Here is a 15,873-nt window from a genome sequence, read left to right on the forward strand (position 1 = left end):
TTCCCTCACTATGCTACCTTCACCTAATAAATAAGTTTTTCATACACACAACTTGGGGTTTGGTGTTTTGTTGTTTTTGGTGGGGTTTTTTTTGTTAACGTATGAACTAATTCTAAAGGAGAATGACTAGAATTAATAATTGTCATGCATTTGGAAGGTCAGTTGTTTCCCAGACAGACTTTGACACAAACCATTAAAAAACATCTCCCAAGCAATGTTCTTATAAGAAAATAAAGGCTAGCATAAAAATATTTAAAATACGAATTTTTCTTTTCTGTTAATTAAAATCAATCCACTTGGTAAAGTGTGCAATATTAGCACACAGAAGAGTATCTTGGTTTCAGAATTTTCTCATCTGAAAAAATGGGATTATCAATCATTATATAGGGAGAGAAAAAAATGCAAATTTTGTTGTAAAGGCTTAAGAACTGCAGCCATCTACTAAATATTTATCAATAGATTGATATCCTTGAATTATTCAAGCAAATTACTCAGTTTTGATTTCTTGATGAAAATGACCATTAACGATTTGAAGTACATGAAATAAATTGTTGGAGTTTTTTAAACAGTTTGAAATTATTTGAAGATAAAAACCCAGACATCTTTTACCTGAGAAGTAAACGAGAAGACATCATGCCTTTTGATTTCCTAACGCCTTTTTTTAAAAAAAGAAATGTTTATTAAATTAAACTAGTTTTCTTACCCCTGCAGCAGCAGCTGTGTTTTAAACAGACTAAATTAAAAAAAAAACAAAAACCAACCCAAAACACAAAAAAAGGGAACACTAAACAACTCTCACATCTAACCTGAGAGGTCATAAGACTAAAAATCTGATCGATATTCAAGTGCATTCCAGATTAGACTTCTAAGTCATTATTTCATTTATTAAATATTCATAGGCTTATGCTGCACATGCTTATTTGATCTTGACTCCCTCCTCAGTAAAGACAGGGTAGTAAAGACATCTTAAAGAATTAAGTCCATAAATATTTAGAATTTCTAATGAGTATCAACTTGAAGAAGTTGGCTTATGGTAGTGATTACTAAACTCACTGAGAAAAATCACACACATTATTTTTTTGCTTTTTAATCATACCCTCATCAATTGGAAATAGGCCACAATTCTGTTCATGCTTGAGGTTGTGTGAAGATCTCAAGACAGCCTCAAGGAGATGTCCTTGTAACAACTACAGTAACAATCCATGTATAAGACTATTTTGAGATTCACATCAAGAAAGGCTGAGTGTTGTTCTGGCTTGTTATTGACAGAAACTGAAATATTGATGAGAATTTTAAATTCTTTGAGTTCAGTTCCTCCCATTGCAGACAACCACACCATGTAGTCCCTTCATAACGCTTGTTACAATAATTTTCCTTTTCCACATCATACTGGCAGCTCAGAGTCACTCTCAGAATAGCTATGTAACAGAATCTACATATTTTTAAGTGCTGAGTTTCCACACCACAGCAAGAAAATATTTATGTTCCTTAAACAAAAGTTTTCTGCTTTATACTACGAAAATAAAACATTAAGTTCATCCTCTATATTGTTACTCCTACATATTGATGATGAGTTCCAAGTTTCTGTCACCAACAATTCTCATCATTTCACTCCTACTTCTACGCTATCATTAAGGAGACCATTAAACAAAACTAATCCCAACACAAACTCTTTAAGAACTGGCTTTCTATCCTCTTTCTGATCCAGTAATTTCTCTTTTATTTCTTCAGACAGTGTTTGCCCTGCTTTAATTAATCTATGTTTATTCTACTTGCAGTAATTACGGGGCACTCTACAAAGCTCTCTGCTGAAGTCCACAATGTAACTCCTGCCTTGAGGAAAAGCAGCCATCTTCCCAAGAAAGCACCTCATGCTTGTTCCTAATATCCAATACCTTACTTTTATCCAGATAGACCGAAATCTTTCCCACAGGATCTTCCATCTCACCTGGAATGCCACTGCCAGATATCTTCTTTTGTTCTGAATTAAGAACACCCTATACGTTAAACACTACAAACGAATCCAGAAGGGACTAGAAATCTAAAAGGAATCTAATTCATCTTTTGGATAAAAATGATTAAACCCACACATCTACTCCTCCTCTCTGTGAAAAGAGGCGCAAACAGAAAAATACTTACATTTTAACATCTCCATTTCATTCTGTTGCACCCATCTGCTGTTCCAAACATACTGCATTTACCCAAGGAAGAGTTCTAGTGATTTGGTGACATCTGACCTGAAGTCTGTATACAGAAATATTAACTGTCATCTTTTCAGCAGAACCTACTCAGACCTTGTGGATTTGTTGGGCTTCTCTCTGTTTCAGCTAATGATTATAAATGGCAAAGAATAGCTAATTTAATTGCAAAGGGTAATGATGCAGTGAGCATAAGATTAGTTTCACCCCAGAAGGTAATGTCCTCAAAACAATAATAAAGGGAGTGCTCAAAAGGACAGGAAAAGATTGTCTTAATGCAAATACAGGCAAATATTCCTGTATTAAATATCGTAATGAAGAAACAAGTTTGCAGAAAATGTTGAAAGAGGAGAAAAAAGCAAACCCACAGAACTGTGTAGTAAGTTCTGGTTAATAAATGTCTCCTATGATGGGCTGACCAGATGATTCAGAGGATGAATACACCCGTAATTTTCTTACAAAGAACCTCTGAAAATATTTGGAACCCTAAAATTCTTCAGGCTAATTCGTATTAAACAGTGTGACTTGTAACTCCCTGGCAGATTGAGGAGATGCATGCAATAAAAAACTTTGAAATTATGGATCAGAGCAGGCAAACAGAAATTTTGGCCCATGCAAAATTTTAAAGATGCATATATTTTCAGTTCTTCACCAATACTGCACCTGAGTTTTAGATTAACTTTTTCACAAACATGGAAAATTTCATAAAGAGTAGCAGTGGGTTTACCTCTTGCCATTAAAAGTAATATTGCCTACAAAGCGTATCTATCCAAAAAGGAAGCAATTGAAAGGCGTTCTTAAAACAGGAAGATCAGTGTTGCACCAGTGTAATGAATACCTTCTTAGTTCTATTACCTGATACAGATCCAGTGGTCCAGATCCTACTTCTAGTTAATGATGATGTTCTCATTCAATTTGAACACCATCATGTTTTTGAGAAAAAGGAAAAAAACAAAACAAAACACACTGACATTTTTATTATCCTAATCCTATGTTATTGATTTATTCAGTTAACGTATACACACACACAGGTACACAGTTATTTCACTTGTAAGTCTATAACAACGGGAACATTTTGTAAAGACTTCCTCCCCACAACAGTCCCTACAGAACATACAAGTTTACTAGCTTCTTACTGCTTTGTCACCCATCTATCAGAACCAAACAACATGTTAGGTGGTAAGACATGCCAAAAATGGATAACCTTTTAACCTAGTGAACAATAAACACAATGTTTCTTATGTGTATCTGCATATTAAGCAAATATGAACTTCCTGGCAAGAATTTTCTATATAGTACTAACTGATGCCTTCTATAACAAGCTACAACCTCCAAATCAGCTGTGGACAGTGTCCATGGTCTGTCTTCCGAAAACTTTTTTTTTAAGAAAAAAAAAAAAATACGCACCCCATTTTTAATGCTGGTAAGGGTTGATTTTTTTCTGTAGGATTTTCTATGCCTGTTTTCCAGGCCAAAAAAGCTCTTTTAATTAATATCCCAGAAAAAGGTGTTTTAACACTCTGACCAAAAAGCATTAAAATACAAACCATGTGCTTTTTAGGGTTACAACATATTTTGCATACAACCCTCCCTTATACTGGTATACACAGAAAGAAATCACTATTTCACCAACAGCTTATTGCTCTACAAAGACTCCTTGTACATGGCGATAACCAAATGGAAAATACATTTATTACTTACCCCTACCAATGCTGTTTTCTAAACAACCTTTTTTCACAGTTTTCTCTTCACATTCTAAATACTACAGCAACAAAGGATGGGGTAGAATGTTAACTTTGTCTTTGTTTTGCCTTTTTTTTTCTTTAAGCAGAAAACCATCTCAGTAATGAAGCATTTATATTTTTCCTCATTGCTCCCTGTAACTGTCAGTCCTACACAGGTTTTTGTAAATATAAAATTGCTACAGTGTAACCATTATTGCTTTACAGCCTTCTATGGATTCTAACAGAAAGTTAATGTTTAAGGAAGGAGGTAATCTTCAAATATTTCAGAAATACACAGCAGTTGATTCTAGGCCTGAAAAAGCCTATGATACCGGACTTCAGGTTGTCATCATTTTAATTACTAGGAAGTCTACAGCAGGCATTTTAAAGAGATGTTCATGCTTTCCTCAGCCTGTTCAGCAAGACTCTGGTTAACTCCGGAACCCACAGACATGTTTGAGACATTTGTTGCAGATAAAAATTTGACAGGAATGCAACAATACCACTCATCTTAGAAGAGATTCACCTGGCATAAGGTTTAGACGCGTGAAGATATGTTTTCCGAGATTCAGGTTTCCATGGACTTTTACTATTAAACTCACTTTCAAAGCAGTCACTGACTCAGCGATGAAGCAAATACCATCTAAGATTAACTCAAAATTGCCAGAGCAGAAGACTGATAAAAGTAAACAGTTATTTCCAAGTAAAATTTTAAATCACAAGCAATTCTAATTTAGAGGGCACTCACATGAGATGGTAGCTTATTTTAGACAAAAATAGAGAGAATCAATCAAATTCTTTATCAGGTCTCCTGAGAGCCTGACTGCAAAATCCAAGTGACACTCCAAACTTGTGCAAACTAAAATTTTTAACAAACGTTTCAAAATGCTCCTATCTGAAGATGTCAGTCAAGGGTTAATATATCGACTGTCATCATCTTAGCTTCATTAGATGAAGCAGGTTTTTTGATGCAGAATTTCACTTTTGGTTTTTTCTTCTTTCCTTTTATCAAATATAAGCATGTAACAAATGTCAGAGGTTAAATCCCCCTAATTCCTTTATCTCTTACTTTGCCACCAGTATTAGATGCAATACAGGCATATTTTAAAGGTAACCGAATAAAATTTATTCTATGTAAGGAACACTAAGTGAAATACTGAAGTGATCAGCAAGCTGAATATCGCTTTGAGGACAGAAATACTGATTTCCAAAATCATGCTGAAATTCCAGTTAGGTGAAGAGTCTAGTCCTCTCCAAAATCATGCAGATCCCAATTCTAGCCATGGAAGGAAAAGGAAATGGAAATCATAGTTGCATTCAAAACTATTTGCGTGACAGAGTGAGGAGTTCAGAAGAACAGTAAAAGGAAGACACAGAATAGAAACTTCTAGTAAATAAATCCCAAGCAAAATAAAATGGGTGTCGGTGGTGAGAGACAGAATTTGGCATTAATTGTAAGACTACCACACAGAGAGGCTGGTAATACACTAGACAGCATCCCAAAGGCAATCATATTTCAGAAAGATTAGGATTAGGAATAACTTGGACAGTTATGAGAAAGTGGTTGAGACAGTGAAAAAACTGTGAAATTCACATTCAAAAGAACTTTATCAAGAGAGGACACAGAGTTGCCCAAAGAGAGAATGGAGGAGAAAGGGAAAAGAAGTCTAGCAGTCCCAGCACTTAGAGACATGAGGAGTTCTAGTATGAAAGCAGCAGCACCATCCCCAAAAGTATTTTTTCAACAGGTTTAACGAAAGTATTCCAAAAAAGTCTGTGTGTTATGCAGGCATTAGAAAAGAAATACTGGCTAATGTAGAAGTAATGCACATCCAGTGGGTACAATGCTACATACAACCTCCTGAAGGCTAGTCTTCAGAAACTAACTTCCATTCAATAAAAACAAACACTACTTTGAAGAAGCCTTAGAAGGTAACATCACACATACTGATGTTTCAGGTGAAGAAAAAGCTGAAGTTGTCTCATCTAGTGAAGGAACCCAAAGGACCTGATTATGAACATAAACAATTACACTGTATTACGTTACATTGATACTATGCAAAATCTAGCAAAATAGTAACAATGCAAGACTTCATATATTTGCACACAGTCAGATGGAACCACAGGGAAGAGCTTATGGACATAACATCTTGGCTCTTTAAGCAACTGCCGGTTGAAAAAAACTGATTCTCCAGCATCCAAGAAAAGAAACTAACCCTGAACTGCGAAGTTAATTCAGGAAGTGACAACAGATCAACTGAATAATAATGACTTGACACAATCAGTCTCCATTTTTAAGGACAGACACTGACCTAAATGACTCTATACAGATACATTCAGTTTTCCATATACAATCTATGTCATCATACAGAAAACAGTAAACTTTTTTGTTTATCCATAAGAGGTGGCATAGACAGACAGAAATCTATGCCAATGACACCCTTTTATATATGTTCCTGAATAAGTAGTTTTCAGCCATGAGCAAAATAATCTGAACAGACAGTATAGTACTAAGTTAAAATAATAATGAAAACTCAAAGCAGCACATAGCAAATAGATAAATTTACATTATGCTTATACATACAAGGGTTGTAAATTAGATAGAGGGCTGCATGGTATTAACCAACATGAGTTAACACACTATTATCTGAATTCAATAACCTTTGGCTTTCCCAATCACCAATTTTTCCCGCATACACATTTATCAAATTAGTATTACTTTATTTTAGATATTATTCGCTGTAAAACCAGCAGGAAAGTAAGGGAAACTCTAGAAAAAGGAAGATATTTAACTACTAGCAACAGACACAAAAATACTACTCTTAAACACTTCTATACCAGACAACTGAGTATTCATTTCCCCCAAGCACGTTAAAGGCAAGATATTTCTGAAGGAGTAATTAAAAGATTAGCAAATTCTAGGCTACTGAATGTTGCCGTTTGTACTATATTCAAGTATATGATGTTTTATTAAAAAAAAAAATTCTTACCACAGCTTTTGCTGAACTTTCCTGCAAGTCCCACAATAATATGTTATTATCAGCCAGCGAAATAATCTTTTTACCGTCTCCCATTGGTTCCCACATAACACTGTAAAACAGAAAATGAAAAAAACACAACCTAACATTAAAACCAATCAGAATTTGCACTAGAAAGCCATTTTGACTCTGTGGATCTAATCTATTCCAAAACATATTAAACCATATTCCTTATGGTTTCCTTCAGCTGAAACTCGTCCCATATTTTAAGTGCAAAATCTGCCGTTAACCAGCAATTTAGCAATTTTTATACATACTAGATAAACATTATTGTTTTTAAGTAACTGATTCTACAATGTGATACCAAACTTAGGCTTTCTTATAGAATCTTTTAGGTAGTGCTAATTTACACATCCTTTTCTTTGTCAAGTGCCCTCTGACATCCTGTCCAAATCTGTCAGGAAAACATGCCACCCAGCTTCTGTAGGTGCTAGCCTAACTGTAAAAAGAGAGCTTCTCAAAATCCATACTTCATTTGTTGTCCATTCTGCATATTGAATCATACAGCAATCACGCAAAACAAACAGTGATTATGTCATTGTAGCGGTCATTCTGCACACATACACAGAAAAACCCCAGACCTTGACGTACACGCACTTTTGAGTGCTTTAGCTTGAAACCTCAAAGGTTTTCATACATAGTGTTGTGCATCCTTTCTGAAGACACACCAAAAGTAAGCCTCAGAGCTCTGAGGAAAACCTCTTCCAGTTCAGCAGCTGTCATCATGATTCAATTAACATACACTGTTAACCTTTGATTCACCAGTTTCATGCTATATATGAAGGGATGAAAAAAATCAGTCCTCATCCCTAGTTCTACAAGAAGCAGCATATTCAAGCCAGTCAGTATGGGCAGCACAGCTAAGTGTAAGTACTATAACCCTAATAAATTTGCTAGAGATAACAGTAAGGTTAAAAGATTAAAACTTGTCTTGTCACTTGAAGAGAATAGATTTCCACACCCAACGCAGTTAAAGTTGCGCCACCTCCCGATCATCTTAAGAGTGCCACAATACAGCTAAAGGCAGAGATAACTTTAGTATCAACAGCTACATAGAGAAACTTCTTCCCATATCTAGATAAAAACTTAAGTTATTCAGAGGCATTTGATATGCTGTTCTCATCCTCAGTATATAAGTATGAAAAAATACCTCTTGCAGTTTGCCCACAGTCCATCACTAGACATAAGTTTTCTAGCACGTTTAGCTTTTCACATGAATCAGTTCAGAATCCGGACTGAAGAGATGAAAGAAGGCTGCATGAGTAGACACAGCCTCAGGCAACTGTGCCCACCATTAGGCGCCTTCCTAACTCTGTGCTGCACATTATGCGTGCTCCTATTTTATCCCCAGTTTCACACTACTCCTACCTTCCCAAGACAGCGGGCATGACCTGGCTGGCCCCAGATCTAAGCCAAGGAACTCCATCTAATCTTACAGTATAAAACACAAGGAAAAGAAAATAGGAAGTTGCAGGTAACAGAAAAAAGTGACACAGTGTCATTTTTCACACCGTAAGTGAAACACCACCTCAGTGAATTCTCAGCAGATACCTTCCTCTCAAAATCCTCTTGCTTCTTCTGTGAGGAATTTCATTGCTTTTTACCTACACGCTTAGCAAAACAAGCATTAGATATACGGGCAAATGACTGCACCAGTTTGCTTTAATAGGGAAGCCAGGCTATGCAGAGAAAATAAATTATGCCAAAAAAGAAAAATAACGCCAAGTAGATGAGAAAGATGGAACTATAACTAAAATGGTGTGTTGGCTGACTCTTCAACCACTGCACTTTTCCCTTGGGCAACAGCACAGATCAAAGAACGAACTAGCCCCTGCATCCATCTTCTGCTAAAACCATGACCCATATCCTTATTACATTGTCAATCCATGGAAATTAACTACTTAGAAAAGTTTGTTTGTAATGAGCTCCCTTGTATTAGGACAAAATCACTTTATTCAGCCCATTAAGCTACCATCATGTTTTTAAGTGTGTTTTAACACCAATATGGAACTAAAATGTTTCTATAATTTGCTCTAAACTGAGCTGTTCTGTCTGTAGTATTGCCAATCTTATTTTCAGAAGTGTTTCTTGTTAAAGTCGTACGGTACAACTTGGAAAAAACATAGGCAACTGAAAATGAGTGTTGATACTAAAAATGATGAAGCAGTTGTGATTACACATTCAACCAACATTTTTCCCATAATCTTGAGAAGCAACCAACTGGCACAGGCATGGTTACTTCAAAATTTCATATGGTCCTACTGCACAGATATATCAATTAGATCCTTGTAAAAGATGAAAACATTTTATGAACACACATAAAAATAAAAAAATTAATGCACTATAATATAAACTGCATGTGATCACAGCTGACCTTCCACAATCCAGTTTTCCAAAGTAAAATTTAAAGAGAGCAGGATCATTGCACAACTGGATGGGTAACCAAGAAATCTTTAAGCTGATTCTGATCACATTTATTTATTTTAAGTCCATCCCTTTTCTTACATATTGCTGAAAACGTAAGTGGCATTTAGTGTTGATATATATAGATATATTTTTAATTATAGACAATGAAATCTGGTTTGACCAATTAACTCTTAAAGAGCTCTTCCAGCCAGAGATCAATGTTCTTTTATGCCTGTTGATGTATTTGCACCTTTCCTGCACTGATAATTGAACTTGTAGTTGTAAAAGCTAGATTGGAAGCACTTTCTTTGATGTTTTCAAAGTTAGGAAGAAATTTCCCATCTTTAAGTGTCACTGAGCTTCAAGGTAAAGAATTTTTACAGCTGAATACGGTGTGCTAATTAGAGCCAATTATAACCCAGCCGACATACCTTGAAATGAAAAGGTCTCTCCACATTCACTCTGTCCTTGTGAGTTGCCCATTTTGCTTCTATTTAATCTGTCTTTCATAAAAGTTCATTGTTTTATGGGTGTGGTTGTAGCAATCATTCAGATTTTATAATCTATGTGAAGGTTACTCAAATCACTCCTTGTAACATGTTCAGTTGTATTCTGTATTCATGACAATGCTGAACATGGAAAACCATAGAGAAGTGGGCAAGGGGGGAAATACTAGTGAGTGAAAAGCAAGTGTTTTCAAGCAAGATACAAATTTTAGAAAAACTGAAGTTTTCATTTAGAACAACTTTCAGACACAGCAGAGGTGGTGATAATCTTTAAAAAGGGAGACAGATAAACCAGGCAATACCATTTTCCTGAGTGTACCAACAGTTGCTGATGCTTACGGTTTTCCAAAATGGGCAAGATAATTGTCAAATTCACAGCTGCCACTCAGAAACTGAGTGTCAACTTCACCACTGCTCTTTAGATAATCTATAAACAGCAGACAAGCAATTATATTTGTTGCCTTTTACCCTATTTTGTTATCATCTGTCTCCCGATGCTTTAAATTAGCTTCTAGCCAGCAGGTTTTGGTAAAAAAAATAAATAAATAAATCCTACAGAGAACGTTTTCCTAGTAGAGAAAAAAAAAGAGTTTAAAATACTCAGTCAAATGCACACAGGAAAGGCCTCTATTATCTGTGTTTTATGCTGAAAGGATAGTTAACACCATCATTTATTAACATACTGAGCTTTTACAAATGAACAATTCAAGAGTTCTCCATTGTAGACTAAAGAAGAACAAAGCAACATGCAAACGCTTTCATTGATGTGAAATGCAGTCAGCCACAATGTGTTGGACAAAGCAAGCATTAACTAATACTTAACCATAATTATAGAACTGACAACCATTTATTTCTATAAAGTGGAAAATGTTGCTAGACTGAAAATTCTCATGCACTGCAAAATGGAAATTACACCCAAACATTTGGTAACTGAGCAGCACACCCTGCAGTCTCAATGTAGCCCATCAGAAAAAGTCACATTATGGACTCAAATATCCTGCCCTCTTTGCAGTACAGTTATTCAAATTTAAAGACGACTCCGCTAATCAGGTGATTAGGACATTATAGGAGATCAGACTGAGGACAGCCTAGAACCCACAATCCTTACTCTTTACTTAAGTGCTCTACAGAGTGGCTACATTTCTGGAAAAAACCAGTTCTGGCTATTTTGCAGTGTATTGAAGTCTATTCTGCAGGTAAGACATGCAAGTTATGCTTTGTCTCAAACTTCTCAGCCACTGAGATATATTTTGGTGTCTAGCTCCTCAAGACACAGTAAACCAAGAACCACAGCTACTTTTCACAAAAAAAGTGAAAGATAAAAGGTGAACGTATTTTAGTTGCTGTTTTAGCTAAGAGGTAAGAGGCTACTGAGAGGCATGAGAAAGGAAGTTAAACATTATTTTGGACAAGAACCTCAAAGACAGCTGTGCTTTATTCTGATTCTTAAATTATTTTTACATTCAGAAAAATAAAACTGCTGGACAAATGAATACAAGAGTACCCTAACAAGGAGGTGACAGAAAAAGCACCTGCCTTTAAAATTGTTTTTAAGGCTTTTTTCATTAAATTATCATACTACAGTGCTGGCAACCCCACAAAGTCTTTTGAAAAAAATCATAAAGCAGAATGCAAAATAATAAAGGCTCCTTGATATTTTTATTTACTTCACTGCATCTCCTTGCCTACTAGAGCTGTGACTAAACATGTTTATAGTGAGAAAAGGAATTGTGATTCTTGCTTTGTGGGTCTAATTAGTTTCATCATTGAAAAGGTATTTACGTACATGTAAACATAATAAAGACAGCCTGAATTTTAGGAGATCACAATCCAACAGAAAACATGGTAGTGAATTTGTTACAAGAAACCAAGATATAGGACTCTGATGTTAAGCAGCAGCTCCTAAATATCCATTCTGTAGAAGCAGCTATTAAGATGCTGTTGAGCTACTCATGATTTAAAGGGATGACCAACAGGTGAACACCTCTGTGGTACATTACAATCTCAAACTTCTGTCTGGCTGGCCATGGGTTTACATATTAATAAAGCATGAAACAGCAAAGCAAAATTGTGCAAATTGATTATACAGACTGTACATATGAACTGACAAAAGCTGTCACTGGTAACATTTCAAGTCACAAAACATCACAGATGTGAGTTAACATCTGTAGCTTGTAGTTTAGCCAACTTACCTACATTCTTTATATACTTGTGGCACAATAAGAGTAATCACTGGCGGATGCAAAGCAAATCAAGCTACGTAAGCAAATGGGTGAAACAGTAAATAGTAAGACCTGTTTTATACAAAGGAACCTGCAACTAACCGTATTCAGACTTAATACTATCAACCACGTTCTACAGCATTTATTTTTGAAGTAATACAACACACAAGTTCTACACGTGGACAGTTCTTGTAGAGTGTGTAGTGAGAGTTTTTACAAGCGTAACCTACAGTTCTTCAGAGGGTAGTAACCCAAGAAATCCTCAATTCCTTCCCATTGAGTTGTGGGTGAAGCAGATTATTCCTTCTGCATTCAGAGAGATAGTCCATATGAAAATCCCACAGAGTAAGGAAGCCGTGGACAGCACTAACTGAAATCCATGCTACAAAGTAGTTTTGTAGCAAGGCCTTAGTAAGGTCATGAGGCTTCTCCATGTTTATTTGGTATTGCAGACAAGTCCTTAGAGTTTATTAACAATATTATGAGGCTTATTTTGCCTGCTTGTCGTCACAGGTATTTGTTCCAGACAAATGAAGAATATTAATTCACTTTTCCAGAAAAATTTCTGCTTTCAAAGATATAAAAGGTATACTAGATTTTTTGGGATGCTGCCTTCTCCTCCAAGGTCCGCCTCTTACTGGCATATGCAGCACATTACGAGAGATCCTGGATTTTTGCTCAACTTCACGCATGTTGGGATTGACTGCTCTTGAACTTGGGAGAAAGTAATCCTTGCATATTAAACGTTTTCTTTAGACCCCTCTTCCCCCTAGGGCCCTATCACACGGGACTTATTCAAGCAGATCCCTGAAGAGGCCAAAATCTGCTCTTCTGAAGTCAAGGGTTGCGAGCTTGGTTTTTACCCTGTTCCCTCCTCTCGGGATCCTTAACTACACCATCAGTCTCATCAGTCAATGCTGCCTTTGTCTTTCCCATCCACAACCAGCTCTTCCTTCAAGTATGAGGTCCAGCAGAGCATCTCTCCTCCTTGGCTCCTCTGTCACTCACATCACGAAGTTATCTATACTCTCCAAGAACTCCCTGGGCTGCCTGTGCTCTGCTGTGTTGTCCCTCCAGCAGATACCAGGGTGGTTAAAGTGGCCCACAAGGACCAGGACCTCCAAACATAAGGCTACTTCTCCCTGTCTGTAGAAGGCCTCATCTAGCTGTTCTTCCTGATGAGGCAACCTACTACAGACACCCATTACTTGTGTCACTCGTAATTGTCTGCTCTTCAATCCTTATTCACAAGTTCCATTTGGCTCATCATCCATCCCCATGAACTGCAGCAGCTCTCTCTGAGAGAAGACAACTGTATTCATCATCATCCCAGCCTGTCCTTCCTAAAAAGCCTCAGTACTCCTTTCAGTTTTGTCTGCAGCTATTTTGTCTATTCAAACTTAGTAACTGGAAAACATAATATCACATGCAGACAACACATTTCCTAGTCTTTTTAGTGTTGTTAAATAGTTATAATAATATCAGTGTACAAGAAGAGACCATAACCCCTGGCTTCCCTTGGTTTTGGTTTGACCAGAGGAATACTGTTATACTACTGTGTCTTCAATTAAGACAAAAACACACCATCACAGGGTATTTTCAAAACATCTCCACTATATAAAAGACAGTTTACCAACAGATCTTCCAGTATTTTTTTGTTTGTTTCTTTCTGGGTGTTTTTTTGGTTTTGCAGGTTTTTAGAGGGTTTTTTGTTTGGTTTTGTTGTTTGGTTGTTGTTTTTTTTTAATGAAACCTGGGGAGCTGTTTTATTCTCCTTTATTCTCTTTTGGAAGGGAGAGAAGAGCTTTTTTGGGGGTGGGTGGGTGATAATTAAAAAGGTTACGCATTGTTTCTGACATTCCATGAAACATTCAATACAGTCTAAAGAATACAATAGATTAAGAAAGTTAGTATTTCCTCAAAGTAATGAAAATTGGATTCTTCATAAGAATATTTAAATATTAGCGCAGAAACACTCGCAAATAAAATAATTATCCAAGGCAAATATGCAAAACCTTTTTAACTTCATTATGTTTCACCCATGCCTTTCCATATTGCTGAAGTGCTAAACACATGTCTACACACAGGACAGTTCTTGCAAAAGTTTTAAGTTTATCACATTACCACAGTGAATATTTTACAGTAGTCCATTAATTATCCTACTGTTACTGATGGCTGAAATATCCAAGCAGTCAATGGTTATTTCAAAACATTTTGGAAGTTCTTTTTTCTTTTTGCAAGTGTTTTAGAACAAGCCCATGTGAGACATGTGCTGAGATCGCAGAACATATTATAGCTGTAGTGGGTTTTTGGTGACATGTCCACAATAACAAAAGGTCTAGAGTATATGCAGCTAAATTACTATAGGAATGCAGTGTTTGGCAGTATAGTTTATGGTACCTGTTGAACTCTGTATCCCATACCAGAAAAAGCACTTTACTAAGCACAGAGTTGTGTATCTGCTTGGAAGATTTGCAGATACTATTACACAGACTGATCTTTTTAACAGTTTTAGGAACAACTCACTAAGGAGCTGAAACCTATTTATTAATACGAAGAAGAATCAATTGACAAGATGCTTTGGCCAAGAAACATGACCAAAGTCAAGTAAGAACTGTTCAAAAAAGTATGTACAGTTTAAAGATCTACATGAGTATTAAAAGCTGTTTTCACTTCCTTTCTTAACACTAACAGGAAAAAAGCTTCAAAGTAAGGAGCAACACATTTCACATAAGCAGACACTGATGACAGGTAACTCCAGGTGATGGTAAACTGCTATTTACAATAAACAGTACATGTAGAAAAATAGAACCTCCCAGCATATATACGAGTTTCTTCTATGAAATTTGAAGGGGCGGGCAGGAAAACAGCGTGTAAAGATAGGATTCATTTCCAAAGCAGATGGACAAAAGTCATGTAACCTCTATCATTCCACAACATACTGCTCATGGAACAGCTGCTGCCACAGACACCATTTCCATTCTGTTGCTTGAACAGGGCTTAAAAAAAAAAAAAAAAAAAAAAAAAAAAAAAGAGTGAATATTATGGATATGTGACATGCCATGAAAGAAACATCTAACTGGCTTGTCTATTGAAGATCAGTAAAGTGCTCAACCTCAGAAAAACATTATTGGTATGAACGCTTGGCAGGAAAGCACACAGGGAGCTGCCATGTGAAAGTCGTGCCCAGCCTCTGGAGGACACACAAATGCCATTTGTTTTTTCCATGTACTAATATGAAGATTAAGCGCTGAAACCACCTTATTTGTGAAACAGCTGGAGTGGACAAAAGCAGTCTCTGCAGACTCATTTCAGAGGAAATGGGTATCCACTGGGGGGGGTGTGTGTGTGTGACAATTTGAGTATTTTCATATGGGATTTTTCGAGAGATGGCAACACAGATAGATCACATCCTCATTAATTTATTGTTGTTGGTAGCAAATAGGGCATCTGCATGGTTGGAGGTGGGGGGAAAACCCCAGTAAAACAGAATACTCCTAAGTATGTTTCTCCAATGATTTGAAACACGTATATAAGAAGAAAATTATGATTGCCTAGGATCTGCATTGATAGCTGAGGAAAATCACCAGTCCTTTCAAAAGAACAGCAAAACCAACAATGCTAAAGGTTTACATGGACCTGGCACAGATGTACCTTCTAACACCCCTAATCTACTGACTGTGGATACTGGGGAAATTTGAGTTGAATAGACTGTAAGAAGCGGTTGGGACTCTAGGTGATGTGGTCTCCCTAAATAACCTCTCCATCACACTGCCTAA

At 36.5% G+C, this 15,873-nt stretch overlaps 1 protein-coding gene across 1 annotated transcript in view; it reads right to left on the minus strand.

The window, feature by feature from the left end:
* Window positions 1-15,873, minus strand: part of EIPR1 (EARP complex and GARP complex interacting protein 1) — an 89,478-nt gene that overhangs the window by 21,839 nt on the left and 51,766 nt on the right. Inside the window, exon 5 of the mRNA XM_056343129.1 lies at window positions 6,913-7,012. Within this exon, the coding sequence (XP_056199104.1) occupies window positions 6,913-7,012 (100 nt within the window). The remainder of the gene's footprint in view (window positions 1-6,912; window positions 7,013-15,873) is intronic.

The sequence above is a fragment of the Falco biarmicus genome, chromosome 6 (genome assembly GCF_023638135.1).
Source record: "Falco biarmicus isolate bFalBia1 chromosome 6, bFalBia1.pri, whole genome shotgun sequence".
NCBI lineage: Eukaryota > Metazoa > Chordata > Aves > Falconiformes > Falconidae > Falco > Falco biarmicus.